At 37.2% G+C, this 16,679-nt stretch overlaps 3 protein-coding genes across 3 annotated transcripts in view; 2 read left to right on the top strand and 1 right to left on the bottom strand.

Annotated features, from left to right (window-relative positions):
- Positions 1–1,678: 1,678 nt before the first annotated feature.
- Positions 1,679–5,482, bottom strand: spra (sepiapterin reductase a). The gene is made up of 3 exons (XM_026254919.1): positions 5,084–5,482; positions 4,296–4,586; positions 1,679–2,658 (listed from the first exon to the last, which is right to left on the bottom strand). Exons 1-3 carry the CDS (start codon positions 5,385–5,387, stop codon positions 2,468–2,470), a joined length of 786 nt encoding a protein of 261 aa, XP_026110704.1. The 5' UTR covers positions 5,388–5,482; the 3' UTR covers positions 1,679–2,467.
- Positions 5,483–6,432: 950 nt separating this feature from the next.
- Positions 6,433–10,972, top strand: exosc2 (exosome component 2). Its single transcript, XM_026254908.1, has 9 exons — positions 6,433–6,599; positions 6,926–7,027; positions 7,229–7,274; positions 7,358–7,447; positions 8,843–8,908; positions 10,181–10,249; positions 10,327–10,503; positions 10,584–10,712; positions 10,811–10,972. Exons 1-9 carry the CDS (start codon positions 6,469–6,471, stop codon positions 10,889–10,891), a joined length of 891 nt encoding a protein of 296 aa, XP_026110693.1. The 5' UTR covers positions 6,433–6,468; the 3' UTR covers positions 10,892–10,972.
- Positions 10,973–13,524: 2,552 nt separating this feature from the next.
- Positions 13,525–16,679, top strand: part of abl1 (c-abl oncogene 1, non-receptor tyrosine kinase) — a 56,481-nt gene continuing 53,326 nt past the window's right edge. Inside the window, exon 1 of the mRNA XM_026254892.1 lies at positions 13,525–14,734. Within this exon, the coding sequence (XP_026110677.1) occupies positions 14,599–14,734 (136 nt within the window). The 5' untranslated portion in view covers positions 13,525–14,598. The remainder of the gene's footprint in view (positions 14,735–16,679) is intronic.

Raw genomic sequence — 16,679 nt, 5'->3', positions numbered from 1 at the left:
AATGCCATTTATGGTCCCATGTTTCTTTACATTGTTGGGGTGAATGGTTTTGTTGACTTTTGGTGAGGTTTATTAGGCTTATGTTTCAATTATGATTAATCCAGTACATTATCCTCTAATATTCATTTAGAATAGAGGTGGTTAAGATATTATATTTGTGTTGAATACTGTCAGAGGTCAGTGCAATGCTAATGTCTGCTATAATTTTCCAAAGATGTGTTGCCCATCATTGACCATACAGAGACAGGTTGTACTTAATGTGTGTTCTTATACCAGCTCTTAATGCATTGTGTTGCCTTCTTGAGCGTCAGTAAATGTTTTAACCTTTTGTAATTGATATGTATCAAAGTTCCTCAGTTGTCCTTAGTTTGAAAAGATGGATCTCAAAATCATAGTCAAATATCCAGGAGATTCTGGAAAACCAAAGAATGTGGACTCTTTTCTGAAGAACAGCAGGCAGATGAGCTGTTCAGGACAAAAGGACTCATGAACAACTATCAGTAAACAAAAAAAAATCATTGATCATTCAGGAAATTACACAAGGGTATGTAAACTTTGGAATAGGGTAATTTTGATAAATTCAGATATTTTATCTTGTGGAGTATATATATAAACATCCATTATGTGAAATAGCTTATTCAAGACTACTAAATAAATAACATGCCATTTTCATGATCCCTCGTATTTTGTGAAAATTATTAACATTTTGCATATTCTTGAAGGGATATGTAAACCTCATGATTTTTGTTCCATTTTGTTATGTACATGTACACCCCTATACTTCTCCACTGGCATTTAACCAAGGTTTTTTTTTTTTTTTACCAAAAATATTTTGTACAGATAAATTCTTGTATGTGTGCCAATTAAAGACCATCCCCCAAAAAAAATCTGTTCAAAGAGCAAAATAACCTAATCCAGAGTGGGAGACGTCCATAAAAATATGTAGATACACAGTAAAAGTAGTTTAGTCAACTAATATAAATATATATATATATATATATAAAGTGTGTGAACCACGTTATTTTAATTAAAACAATTATTTTGTGCAGATAAATCCATGTAAATGTGCCCAAAGACCTCTTCTTTTTTACTTCTCAGAAAACAAGACTTCATGTCTTCAATTTCATTATCAAGAAATTGCATCTTAAGACTTTCTCCTCTGATTTAAGACCGTTATGGCCTTAATTTGTAAAAGGCAAAATAAAAACTGTTCGAAATTATGAAAAAAAAAAAAAAAAAAACTGAAATCTATAAAATCAACCCCTCAGACAAAAACATTCTACAGTTGAAGACAAGAATTATTCCCGAGAATGATTTCTAAGAAATTAGGCCGTTCTGAAAGCAGCTCCAGGCGCTCCCCGACACAGAATGCTCCTTATTTGTCAGGGTTTACATCAGGTGTGTAACATCCAGAGCTTCCAAACATGATTGATTTTTGGAAAAAGTGCCATCTCTCCAAACATCTGCGTATGTTTCACCCAACTGTTTACACTAGGAGTGTGGAAAGAATATGAGCAGAAGCATCCAGAGACACCGGACACAATCAACACAAACATGACAAGAGAGAAACACTGCAGGAACACAGCATTCATTCCAGTGACGACAAACACTAGCAGTAAAGGTCAACTGACTCGAATACAGAATCTGCATTATATAAACCCACAGAGACTCACAATGCCATATTATTCATAATATTACATTTTTATTCAGAATAATAATCAATAGAATACACATAAAATATATGTTTTGATTACAGAAAAACATTCTTAAAAACTTCAAGTTATAGAAAATAATCGTTATTATTAAAAAAAACTAAAAAAAGCTGGCCTCGACTTCAATAATGTAAGTGACATTTAAACATGGAAGCTTTCATGTATTTATAACGTGACAAACAGTGAACAATCATGAGTTTGAACACATAATGAAGAACCATTTGGCATACGATCACAGACAGAGAGCTTTCTCCTTTTGGTCCAGTGGCAGTAATGTGAACGTAAAATGCTCATGAAACACCTCGAATAAATCAACACACTATTCCCACAGACTCATTACTCACATGAATTTCTGATCTACAGCGATACTGAAAATTTGACTGCTTCATAAAAGAAAACTTTGCTTTCTCTTTTCATAATACCTCCGTCTAGTACTTGTACTAATCCGAACAATGTGTGAAACTTTGTATTGAGTACTTCCCGTGTTCCTGAATCACTTGCTGTATTCCTCTCTTTGGATAAAAACGTCTGTTAAATTAATAAATGTAAATATTTTAAGAAGTATCAATACACTGATTCCAGTGGAGCTTATTGATATTTTTTCAAGGTATGGTATGATATCAAAGGTCGACAACACAAGAACATATCAGATAAATGAGATTCATTGGTTCATTACAGAAAATAAGGTTCATTACTGTGTCTGCTCTTCAATGGGATGAACACTAGAGAATGGGTGGTTGTTTAAGGCACAACTTCTATAAATCATAGAAGTCCAGATGTGCTCCTGAGGTGTATTTGTCCTCCAGCAGGACCTTGATGAGTTTGTTGATGGACTGCTCACAGGTGAGCAGCTGACCCTGAGCGTGCATGTCGCTGAAGGAGTTCCTCAGAGCGTCGTCTGCAGAGCTGCTCCTCGCCTGCAGCTGCATGTCTGTGTCCAGAGGCCCTGCGGGACGCCACAGTCAACACGTCACAGGATGAGCACAAGAAAGATACTCAAGAAAGAAAGAGCTGAAATATTCTAAATCACTGAAGGCCTGCCAAAGGCATGAGTTTGAATCATAACTGAACAGTGCCACCTCTGCGTAACAAACCCATGATGCATGGAAGAATGTAATCAAACAGTTCATCAAAGCCAAAGTCACATTTTCACAATCATTTTCTGGCACAGTGCATGCATCTGTGCTCTGGAGAACAGAATGGCCAGAAAATCTAAAAATATGGTTATCCTATTTTAGAGAGTATAATGTTTTTAAAGATTTAAGAGTAGAGCCGATATTTTTCAACCTAGTTTTTTTTTTTTTACAAGAACTTATTTGTTAGAATTAAAAAAATATGATTTTTTTGACATTACATTGACGCTTTGAAAATAACTGTAAATAAACTATATCAATCGGCCCGAAAGATGCAGTGTTAACCCTAATATTTTATTTAAAGGTTTCAAATGTGTAGATGGTCTAAAGCAAAATAGTTTAGAGATTTAAAAAAAAAAAAAACATATTACACATTAGCGAATAAATCAGTAAATATATATATTTTTTAATAATTCACAAGCGTAATTTTTGTGATTTTTTGTTCATGTAAGCTATAAAACTTTAAAATAAAAAATGCTCCTTATTTTATTACATCAATTACTGTTTTTTTTTCTTTTTTAAATCAGAAACACAGTCTAAATGTTATTTGTGAAAGTGACGTGGCGAAGTGCATTCAAAGTACACACACACAAACACAGTAAACACCAGGAGCAGTGAGCAGCCATTTTTTGCTGTGGTGCCTGGGGAGCAGTTAGGGGTTCTGTGCCTTGCTCAAGGGCACCTCAGTCGTGGGATTGAAGGCTGGAGAGAGCGCTGTACATTCACTCCCCACACCTACAATACTTGCCTCTATGAGACTCGAACCCGCAACCTTTGGGTTATGGGTTAGATTCTCTAACCATTAGGCCACAACATTTTTTTTGTGTAGGCTATTGCACTTTAATTTAATTTCATTTAATTAGAAGTAGGCCAACAGTGCCCCCTACAGATTAAAACTCCATAACGAATCGGGGCCACACTGCTGACATGATTAATCTCTAGCACACCCTGAGCACATGAGGTAACGTTCCTCCTATCACAAGACATGTCATGTTGGCACCATTTTTCATATTGGCTGATGCCGATATTTACATTTAAAGCCATTGTCAGCCAAAACCAAATAATATTGTGCATCCCTAATTTAGAGTCAAATTAAAATATTTGTATGATACTGGGAAATTGCTTAAACTATCTTTGTTTTATAAATGCATGAAAAAAGCAAAATACTTAGCGTTTTTTATTTTTATGGTGAAATGATTAACATGCACAACAAAAGCACTCTTGCTTGTGTCACATTATTAGTGTTCTGACATCAGTGAATCATATAGTCTCTTCATATCAATAAAAATGTATAATAGCACAAATCAGACTTCATACAGACTTACAGGGTTTAGATCTTCCCTCAAAAAATCTGAGACATAAACTCAGTTACAAAAAGACTCATACCTTTTTATTTATTTTTAAAACAAGCATGTCAGTGACTTCTCCCTGTCTGGTCATCATCTCATACCTGGTGCGTAGTTCAGGACTCTGAGATCCGGTTCTTCCTCCGCCAGCACGCGGAACATCATGTCCCGGGCCGCTTTCCCGCTGCAGTACAGAACCCAGGACGGGAAGGGCTGGAGTGCACACAGCGAGCTGACGTTGACAATGACGCGCGTCAGGCCAGTGCGCTGCGGGAGCGCGCGCAGAACTCCCGCGGTCAGACAGAGCGCAGAGCTCACATTCAGCGACAGGTACGAGTTCACCTCATCCACATCCGTGAAATCATGACAGTACCGCGACACATCCCCAAGAGAAGCTGTGTTCACAGGACACAAGACACACAAACCTCATATCACAGCGAGATTAAGTGACAGTGACCAAAAATGAACATTTATTGTTAATTTACTAACGTAGATGAGTTTTTTTTTTTTTTTTGAGTAGAAAAGTAAAAAAAAAAAATTGCTTTAGTTGTTGTCCTTGGTGATTCATTAAATGTTTACATTCAAACCAACAAACTCTCGAGATTTGCAACTGTTTTACCTTCATAATTTCGGTTCATAAGACCTAAATATATCGTCAGGAGCCAATGTATTATTTTTGTGTTAAAGTTGCCTGATATGCTTTTTTTTGGCTCTCGAAGTTAAGGTAGCTATTGACCAGACTTTTATGAATTACCAAGATGCACGATTTAAAAAAAAAAAAGAATTTACTTTTTAACTTAAGCAACTGTTGTACATCGGATGCAAATGTGTAGTTCAAGGGAGTGCAAAACGAATGTAGAAAATTAAGTTTGTGATAATATTAAACTCGCACCTGCATTATTGAAGAGCAGCAGATGATGGATGTCCGGATGGATGTCTCTGATCTCGTCGATCACTCTATCTACACCCGCCTGACACCCTAAATCAGCTGCGACGCATCGGACCGTGAGCCCGGACTCACCGCGGGACAGATCCGCTCTCAGCTCCTGCAGTCTGTCATCGGATCGGGCCGCGAGGATCAGAGCCGATCCCGCTGCCAGACGAGGCGCGATGGACAGAGCCAGAGCCCGGCCGAAGCCCTTCGACGCTCCGGTGATGATGACCAGCGCTTTACCGAAACCCGATACAGCGCTCATCTCTCTCGGGAACGAGTCGGACACTCGAGCGCTTCTTCTTCTTGTGTGATTTGCGGCAGATTAGACACTTCAAAGACGTATTACTGCCCCCCTCAGTTCATCTGAAGAACTCAATCTCATAGATTAAATCCTCAAATAAATACCAGTATTGAGTAAAAAAAAAAAAAAAAAAAAAAACGTATAAAACCCTTTGTTGTTTGATATTCCTTATTTTCAAGAATCGATTTTAAAGATAAAGATTAGTATCCGTATTCCAACAGATCAGATATCATGCGGTTTTTTGCTGCACGAAGAATTTTACACTAAATTACATGCTTCACGGTTTCTAATTCTCCACACAAACATCTGCTGTCTGGATGTTTGCCAACCCTTGCCAGCCCATAATACACTGCACAATGCCACAGTTTTAAGGTGCATCCAATATCGCGATTCGTGACGCCCTCGGAAGATTTCATATTAAAACAAACCAACTTTTTATTTTAATATTCTACCGTTTTTTTTTTTAATTATTAAACGACAAGTGACAGTTCTGAGTGCATGACTGTGCAAACTGCAAAGTAGTTTTTTTTTTTTTTTGCATTATTATATATATATATATATATATATATATATTTTTTTTTTTTTTTTCCTGAAAGAATGTATATGTTGTATGCACTGATGATGCACTGATTGATGGTGTACTATTGTGAACTAAATGTACGCCATCAAACCAAATCCACTTTATAAATCCACCTAAATCAATTTTATAATAAAAATCAATGCGGGCACTCATTTCATTACAAAATAAAAGCTCACAGATTTTACAACACAAATTAAAAAAATAAATATATTTATTTGAGTTGTTTATTTTTATTAAACTAATTAATAATTCAGTATCAAATGCTGATAAATTGAATTGAATGAATAGTCTCAAATCAGCTTTACAGTGTCAAGCAGGGAAAAAAATGTCAAGAAGACAATAACAGAGATTAATTTTTCCCAGATAAAGTCAATTCATTAATGATTCAAACGAAGACAGTTGAGCTTTTATTATGAAATCGGGTCGCGCGCTCTGCCATTTTGCACGAATCCGGTGTAAAGCATGGCGTCGGTGGAGATGAGGCTCCCAGCGGTCCACAAACCCGTTTCACCGGCAGCATCACAGTCCAACCGCGACGACAAACATCTGGTGGTTCCTGGCGATGTCATCACATCTGACACCGGCTTCATGAGGTAAAAACCTGTCCTTACATGAGCGAAAACAGTCTGTGCTGATGAGAGTTACAATCTGACTCACGTGCACACGTCTGTAAATATTAGCATATATTAAAGGCCTGAGTTAAGACGGTAATAATAGGTAATACCAGTTTTGTGTCTGTAATATGATTGACTATTCGTGTAGAGTGAGATCGTTTTTGTATTAGAAGCATCAGTCATGTGTCGAGGATGTTATTGGAGAATTCTGTTCACCTGTGTGTGTGTGTGTGTGTGTGTGTGTGTGTGTGTGTGTGTGTGTGTGTGTGTGTGTGTGTGTGTGTGAAACTCCTCCTCTTCCTCAGGGGTCATGGCACATACATGGATGAAGACAGACTCACGGCTTCAGTGGCTGGAGAAGTGGAGCGAGTCAACAAACTCATCTGTGTGAGACCACTGAAGACCAGGTACTCACTCACTCACAAACTCACACACACTCGTGCTCTCACTGAAGACCAGGTGCACACTTACACTGCATTTACACTGTGCTGCATCACATGCTCTCTCGCTCTCACTCACACACTCTCTCTCTCTCTCACTCTCACACACACACACACACACACTCACTCACTCACTCACTCACTCACCGTGTTTCTGTCACTCCACAGGTATAACGGTGAGGTTGGCGATGTGGTCATTGGCAGAATCACAGAGGTTTGTATTGGTCGGTGTTCTGTAAGATCTGTCTCTGGTATTCAAGGCTCTCTGATGATGATGATGTGTCTGTGATGGTCCAGGTGCAGCAGAAGCGATGGAAAGTCGAGACTAATTCTCGTCTGGATTCAGTGCTGCTGCTGTCCTCCGTCAATCTGCCCGGAGGAGAGCTGGTGAGGATATTACACAGCCAGAACATGTGTTCTCACCAAGATCATAGAGCGAACACTGACTAGACATCAAACACAGTAGCCGTGTTTCCACTGTTGGGCCAGTACGAGCCATGGCTTAAAACGGGCCGGCTGGGGCTAATAGCCTCCGGCCAGTAGCACCGAGGCCAGATTAGCGCAGCGTTTCCACTGTCGGTCCTGAAGCTCTGCTGCGCTTCACTAAGACACACCCTTTACACGCCTCTCATGAACAATGTCACGAAACCTCATCATTTCACCAACAAAGAGAAGTTATCAGAAAACTAGGAAATAAGTCACTGGAACATGCGCGATCACAGAACGAACACGATAAAAGTTGGCATTTGTTTGTATGCTTTGTTAAATATTTAAATTCAAAAGCATCAATGTTTTACTATAAGTGATACATTGTTCATAATGAATTAATTTATCAGAAATTCATTTATATTTTATTTATTTTTAACGCTTAAGCATTATGAAAATAGCCTGCTTATTCAGTCGAGTCTGTTTCTGTTTATTTGTAGCCACAGTAGCCTATACGTCACATTTAGAAAGAATGATAATATCTCTATTTTTATAAAAGCTCCTGAACAAAAATCATTATTATATTTATATGACATATGCTACGTTGATGGCATATGCTACGATTATAATCCACAACGGATCAAATTATTTCAAACACTTGCTGCTGACTGAAAGTGAGTTTTGAGCTCAGCTTATTTTTATTTTTAATGCTGGTGGTGTTATAGCTTTCTTAAATGGTCCGCAGAGCTGACTCTCTATTTTTATAAAAGCTCCCGAGCAAAAAACATTATATTTATATGACAGGCTACGTGGTAGCTAAACTCTCGAGACGAGACATATGACACTGTTTATAAATGCATAGGTTATAAATATTTCTGCCTAGTTTAGTGATTATAATGCACATTGGATCAAGTTATTTCAAACACTTGCTGCTGACTGAAAGTACGTTTTGAGCTCAACTTATTTTAAAAAGTCTTTAATGCTTGTGTTATAGCTGTTATCTTTCTGAAATAATCTGCGCTGATGCTCTCCAGAGACGGAGAAATTCCGCCTTTGTTCATAACCCCTCCTCTAGCCCCAGCTGGCCCGCTTTGACCCAAGATTTTCGTCGTGCCAAAAAAAACCTGGCCATTGGCCCCGAGGAAGCACGTGGAAACACGACTGGCCCTGGCACGCACTAGCACACCTGTTTTGACCCGACAGTGGAAACGCAGCTAGTGATGCTGCCAGGCACAATACTCATTTATTTCATATACTAGTAGTCACAGCCGGAGTCTGAGATGAAGTGCCCATAGAACCAACATCTGACTGTTTGTAGGAGTCCGAGAGAATGAGATGTTGTTGTCTGTGTCTCAGAGAAGGCGATCAGCGCAGGACGAGCTGGCCATGAGAGACTATCTTCAGGAAGGAGATCTCATCAGCGTATCCTCACATCAGTCAGGAAATCATCCTCTACTTGCTTCTTTCACGTTCCTGCTCTGATTGATCCTCATTCATTTCCAATCAGTTACTGTTACTGTGAACTGAAAAAATGAAAATATCACACATTTCAGTAATTTAAATAAATCTGACGTTCGATGTAAAGATGACAAACTTAAAAAAAAAAAGAGAAACATTGCCTTGGCAACAACCTGAAATAAAATAAGTAGTTTAGTAGTTGAAGTTAAACTAAAATTACTGCTAATTATAAAGCTAAATATACATTTTATACACAAAAACTAATAAAAATGACAAGCATATTAAAAATCTGAAATAAAAATGAATCTGAATAGAAATATAAACAAATGGACAAAAGCACACTTCTAAAAAAAAAAATACTAAAACATCAATCGAAATCAAAATCTTCAGAATAGAAGAATTCTTAAATGTGAAAAAATGCACATAAAACATGGACTAGAGCTAATGCTGAAGCTAATAATGATACACTGTATAAATAATCCTGAAATAACTACTGTTTTTCCAAAGCAATACGATTTTTTTTGTATAGTCAATCATCAAAATGTGATTGTGCCATTTCTCAAATATCTTAACCCCTTAACTGTCACTCATATTTTTGAACACTGACTTTGTAGTGCACAATCCAAACTTAAATTTGTATAATTCATGAAAACATTTTGTAACATGATTTTGATGTACCATTTACATGGTAATACAATGTCTGATTTTAAAATGAGTTTTAAAGGATGAATTTTGAGATTTTAAGTTTTCAGTTGATATTTAACTTCTGATGATTTCTAAAATGTGATAGAGAAAAAGGCAACAAAGAAGTCTTGTTTTTTTTTAACAAAGGTCAAAATTCCTGTTATAATGTAGATTTTTGAGGGTGCACTCTTATCATAAATTAATCTATTATTTTTCCTACCTAATTTTTAACAAAAAACATTGATAAAATATATATTTGGGAGTCTTAGACCTTTCCAATGATGTATAGTTTGTCAAGATTAGATTAGATTTAATTGTAATATAGTGAAGTAAATGTAGGCGTCCCACAGAGTGGACAGGTGACAGTTAACAGGTTTAATCTAAAGATTTGTTTCATTATTCAATTCTCATCATGCATTAAATGTCTTGTCTGATTGAGGAAGTGCAGTTGTTTGTGACTCTTATTATCTTGATTTTAAGAGTTTATCAGCATCTCTCTTGGATCAGATTTATTATTATTATTGTAATTATCTTCCTTAACCCCTGTCAAAGGCAGAGGTTCAGTCAATCTTCTCAGATGGCGCGCTCTCTCTGCACACACGCAGTTTGAAGTACGGCAAGGTGAGGATGACGCCCATCACTGTATTAACCGGAGCGTTGTGAGAGGAGTGTGACTGATGCTGTGTTTGTTCTGTCAGCTGGGTCAGGGTGTGCTGGTGCTCGTGTCACCGTCGATAGTGAAGAGACAGAAGACTCATTTCCACAACCTGCCGTGCGGCGCCTCTATAATCCTGGGCAACAACGGCTATGTGTGGCTGTATCCCACGCCGGGACACCAGGACGAGGAGGCCGGAGGATATTACACCAGCATGGAGGTCAGCCTTCTGCTGCTGCTCACCAAACCACACTAACAATACAGAGAGCAGTCCCTAAACACATGGTTTCTCTCGCTCAGCCCGTGTCTTTGGCCGATCGGGAGGTGATTTCCAGGCTCAGGAACTGTTTGTTGGCTCTTGCGGCTCATAAGGTTTTGCTGTACGACACAAGCGTGCTTTACTGCTACGAAGCATCTCTTACGCACCAGGTATGATTGATAGGATTTCTCATCATGTATTTTATCATCAAGCTCTACATGCATGTCCATGAAGCGTGAAGCTTTGCTCTCGCTTTGTTTCCTTGCAGATTAAAGATATCCTGAAGCCAGAGATCATGGAGGAGATCATTCTGGAAACAAGGCAGCGCCTCGTGGAGCACGAAGGATAAAGAGCTGACTGTCGTTTGATGTTTCATATAAACCCTTGTATAGTTTATTATGTTGGAATAAAGGAGTTTGTCAGAAAACAAGTGGCTTTTATTGCTTCGTGTGAATAGAAACACATCGTGCACAGCGTCTGAAACCCAACAGTCATGACAAAGGTTGAATAGCTCAAACCAGAGCATGGAGGTACGAACGCTAAGGTCATGGGTTCAATCCCCAGGTCAAACTGATAAATGGTAAAAGTGTACCTTGAATGCAATGTAAGTCACTTTGGATATAAGCCTCTGCCAAATGCATAAAGATGTGTGTTAAAAAGTTCACCCACAAAATTTTGAATTGACTGAAAATGTACTGATTTGCAGAAATGTAGCATTCTGTCATTTGCCCATCAATGGATCCTCTGCAGTGAATGGGTGCCATCAGAATAAGAGTCCATACCGCAGATTAAAAACATCACAATAATCCACACCACTTCCGTCCATCAATAAACCTCTTGTGAAGCCAAATGCTTCCATCTGAAATGTGAGTCCATAATTAGGCTTCCTCCAGTAAAAAAAAAGTCATCTGGTCTGAATCAGCAGAGAAATATGCAAAGATCAAGCACCGTTTACAACACAAAACGGTTCTCAACAAATTAAAGAAAGGTGGATTTTAATTTTGAGATGTGATGGACTTTGTCACTGGAGGAAGCTTTATTTTCAGAAATTGTCTTTTTTTTCAGGAGAACTGTTCCTTTAAAACAATCTTCATCGAGTCAGTGTAGTGTTTGAGAGTTTCTGTGGTTTGTTCGTGCGCTGCAGTATCTTGTTTATGAAATAAAAAATATATTTTGTTCCACTCCTTTTAGTGGTTAGCTCACAGTTTAAAACTGCAAACTAACTTCATTTCTTAATTAAAGACAAAAGTGTAAAAACTTTTGAGTAAAAAAAAAATATGATCATAAATCTGATATTGATGAGCTGTTAGTAAATGAATATGATTGTTTTTAAAGATATACAAATACAGCCTGGGGGAATTGGGGCAACAATAATAAACATATTTGCAGGTTTATTTTTCCATCTAAAAGTAGTTTTTGTTAAAAGAACTGAAGCGATTTTTTTTTTCAATTGCAAAAATATAGATTTAAATTAGTTTAATCCATATATCAAGAAAGATGGAATTCAAAACCTGCTTATTATATTAGAGAGTGTACAACATTCAGTTTTTTTAGAGAGACAACTTAAAGTATGGCTTAAGGGAAATCAAATATGCGATCACTGAATTTGGTCACTTCGTTTATTTCTATGGAGTGTGATGCAATAATATATTTATTGTATTGTTTGTAATGGAGTATTTTTTTTAACACCATCCTGCCCAGGGATAAAGAAATAATGTTAAATAAATCAAAATAAAAAAAGGAAAGAGAAATACAAATATTACTAACTAAATAAAATGTGCCAGGGGCAAGTAGACATTTACAAATAACAAATAAAAATACAATCGGATACTAAACAATATCAAGGAATGGGATTGTTTTTCTTTTCCTAATTGAATACTCGAGTAAAAAAAAAAAAAAAACATTTAAGTAAATAAAACACAAACAACAATTGTCATCATTGTCAAATCATATAACAATACAACAACAATCCAGGGTCCTTCAGTCTTTCAGTCTTTCAGTCCAGAGGAAGCCAAAGCCATTGTTCTTAAAAGTCTAGCAACTGAAGCAATTATTATTATTAATAAAATTATAATACAATTTATTATTACTATTATTTATTTATTTATTTATTTTATTAAAGGGAGAAACAAGTACCGAACAAATCATAGCATAAAATAATATAGTCTAAGTTGTAACGGGATCCAAAAATTCTATCACAATATTTTAAACATAATGACTTTTTGTTTTTTAACAATTCCATAGAAGACATAAAACAATTGAATTCAGCTATAAACAACATAAACAATGTGGATGGATTTAACATCTTTCCTTATGTATATAAAATTTTGCCAGCAATGTAAATTAACAACATATTTACAAACTTTGTTACCTTTGTTTTCATTATACACAATAATATAATTTAATGTAGAAATCTTTACTAAATTAAAAATAAAATGTGCCTATTCCCTCCAAAAGTTTTGAATTTTACATTCAAATTAAAAATGAGTCACCAGCTCTCTCTCACTTTTATAAAAATAACATAAAGCATTAATATCAGAGTATCTTGAAATTATTTTTAAAAGGTACTTATTTAGTTTTATTACTGATACAATATTTAAAGGGAAGCAGTCTTTCAAATAATATTATCAATAACAGTTTCAAATAAAATCATCTAAGAGATATTTAATTTTGTCTTTGAAAAATAGTTAAAATATGTTTGTTATTACATATTTTATCAGTCAGCTCAGCATCATCTAATGTTTTAGATTATTCATTATTATAGAGTTATTATAGACTTAACCAGCTGAAGGGTAAGAGGAATAGCTTTAATAACATAATGAAATCCCTTAAATTGGACAGGACAACTGTGGGTTAGCATAAATGGTTCATAAGTTAAAACATTCTCACAATTATCAATCATATTCATAAGGGGATTAATAATAATAATAATAATAATTGATTCTTGATTCTGAAGCGATTGTTGGCGGAAGAACGAGGTGTGTGACGTCACGAGCGCAGCTCGCGTGCGCGAATATGGCGGTTCCTGCAACGACGAACGACTCCAAGAAAAGTGCTGGAAGTTATGAAACATGACAAGAATCGGCATTAAAAGACTGCGGAAGAGTCCAGTGGTTGTTCGGTGAGGAAACGAGCCCGACAGGAGAGACGTAAGAACGAAGCAAAAAGAGTGTACGGTTGCCTGCGGTGCGCGCGAGGAGAGAGAGACACGCGGAAGTGACGAGAGACTTGAACAACTACAACTCAAACAAACTCCAACTAAACACTACAAATCAAAGTTACCGGAACCGATGGTTAAATCGTGATAAATCTGTGCGGAAGCGCGTTTGAGTGTTTCTGTTAGGGTTCAGACAGTTATATGACTCTTATTTTGTATCTACTATTACTTGTGTTTTATTAACTCCATCTGAAGGCGTTTAATTCGGAGTTATTTACGTCAGTGACGACGATTTACTCGTTTACAGATGAAGCAGATGTGCAAGAATAACTACTGACTGATACTGAATGACACTACAGACTCGTCTAACAATCACTACCAAAGATACACACATCGTTTTAGCACTTGTTTAGCATTTATTGGACTGTAACGCATCAGGCCATGTAAATGAATTATTGACATGTTTGTTGTGTCAGTGGTTTGTGATGGGAGCCATTCATATTGATGTGACGTCACCATGATTGACAGCTCAACACGACTGTGCACAGAGTTGATGTTTTCAGTGTATTTACGCTGGAGATTTCAGTGAGGGGGACAAGAGCATCCTCATGCATTGATTCTGACCCCAGAAACGGATGCACTGTCCTCACCGCTTTCTGTTGTGTGAGAATGACATTACTTTTAATCCCTCAGTGCATTGAAACACACTGCTCTTTTACATCTGCTTGTATGCAGTTTGAGCTTTTAAAGCAGTGATCTGCTCTGAAATCAGTCATCCAGCAGTCGATGCACGACTTGCACAGAGGAGCAGGCTGGACTGTCCCCGTCTTGCCGTCTTCAGTAACGTCCTGCTCGTCTCTATCTGCTGGAGTGTGATCCTCATCCGCTGTGTGTCCCTTATGGGGCAGCAGCCAGGGAAGTTGGTCGGGGACCAGAGGAGGCCGAGTCTGCCGGCGCTGCCCTTCATCAAGGGAGCAGGGAAGAGAGAGACCTCACGGCAGGGAGCGCAGCACTTCAATGTGTTCACCGTCCATGGTGAGTTCAGCTTCATACACTTGAGATGTAATAACCTCTGCTGTTCACCTATATACACACCAGGTCATGTGACTGCATGTGTAGAGATGTGTCATTCATAAAGTTCATCCATCATCCACAGGCTTCAGTCCTTCAGTGTGAAGACTGACAAGGGCAGCAACTGATAAACCAAAAAATATTTTGCCTGTTTGAGATCAGTAGAGTCACAGCTTCGCTTGTTCGCTGTTTTCAGATTTTTAGTCTGAATATTGTTACAAAATATAGCAATATTGTTATATTTAATGCAAACTCGCATAAATAAAATTAGGGCTGCACAATATTGGGAAAAAAAAACTGACATTGCAAATTTTTTATATTTATTTATTTATATACTGTTCAAAAATAAATACCAGATGACCTGAATAGCTATATTATGAAAGAATTAATCATTTTAGAGTTAGTGGAATGATTTTGGTGGGAAGTACAAATGCAAAGAAAATAAAAGTCATTTTCTAAACAAGCTGAAAAGTAGCCTAATTTTTACTCTGATTTATGTATGGGTGTATTTATTTATTTTGGAGTATTTGGGCTGAACGATTTGGGAACAACTTGAAGAATAATGTTGTTCATTAATGGATTCTTTCAGGAACCATTGAAATTAGTTTTTATAGGTCACATTCCCAAACCTTTTGACCAATTTAATGACTGTGCAATTATAATTTTGGTGGTTTAATATTATATGATTTATAAATAAATAAATATATACATACAGTGTCATATGTATATATGAACAATGTCAGTAATTATACTGTAAATTAAGAAAAATTGGGTAATAAAAATAAGTGTAATTTCCAAATGTTTAAACAACGACCATCATGCTTTTATTTTAAAGGGGTTGGTGGCAAATAACAACATGTGTTGCCAGTTTCAGCGTGAGGCTTGGCTCTGTGTTCACTTGCACGCATACAGCTCATGATACACACCTCTCTGAATGGATCAATTCGCTGTAAATGAACCAAGACACTGAAACATGGTAATAAAGCATACATTTATTAATCTAAATCACAGTCCGTGATATCGCTTTATTTTGAAATATCATGCATCTCTAAATAAAAGTAATAGGTTCTTTCACAATATCTTTTAAACGGTAATGTATCTGTGCTGTTAGAGCAGCATGATATTGCTCACCCTACTTTCTAATTATTGGTATTGACCTTTGAACCAGGCTCTCAGATTGTGTTTAGTGGTCCAGGCTACATAAAGGCTTGCTGTCTCAGTCCCTGGTAGGCTTCATTAGTCGCTCTGTAAGGTACTGATGAGTGCAGACAGATGAAACTGTGGCAGTGCTGCAATGTTTTCTGCTGTGATTCAAGCCGGATGCGTTCAGACATGTAGCGACCTGTCAGCGACGTGCTGCTGCTGATGTAATCTGGTTTTAGGAGCGAGTGCTCTGGGTCGTGTTTTTACAGTTATTCTCACAGTCCTTCAGAAGTGAGGTTCTGCTGTATTAATGGAGTAATTTTGAGCTGATAGTGCAGCTGCGGTTTGTATTGTCTAGTGTTTGTATGGTGTAAGACAGGGATAGGCAACTCCGGTCCCGGAGGGCCACTATCCTGCGGAGTTTAGATTCAGCCCTCATAAAAACTCACCTGCTTGTATCTATCTAGTAATCCCAAAAACTAGAGATGTTCTGATACCCTTTTTCTCTTCCCGATACCGATTCCGATACCTGGGCTCAGGGTATCGGCCGATACCGAGTACTGATCCGATACCTGGGTGTGTGTCTTTAAATACAGCTGTATATACTACTAGCCCTGTGTAAATTGCTAGAATTATTCTATGTTGTGCTTCTACTGATCCCTTTATTAAACTTGAATAAATACATGGTGAACTACTGTATTCATTGTCTGACATGAATTTGACAGTATTATTTATTTTCTTAAGCGAAAAAGAACTTCAAATGAAG

Source organism: Carassius auratus, chromosome 5 (genome assembly GCF_003368295.1).
Source record: "Carassius auratus strain Wakin chromosome 5, ASM336829v1, whole genome shotgun sequence".
NCBI classification, from domain to species: Eukaryota; Metazoa; Chordata; class Actinopteri; order Cypriniformes; family Cyprinidae; genus Carassius; species Carassius auratus.
This window is presented reverse-complemented; position numbering and strand designations above follow the sequence as displayed.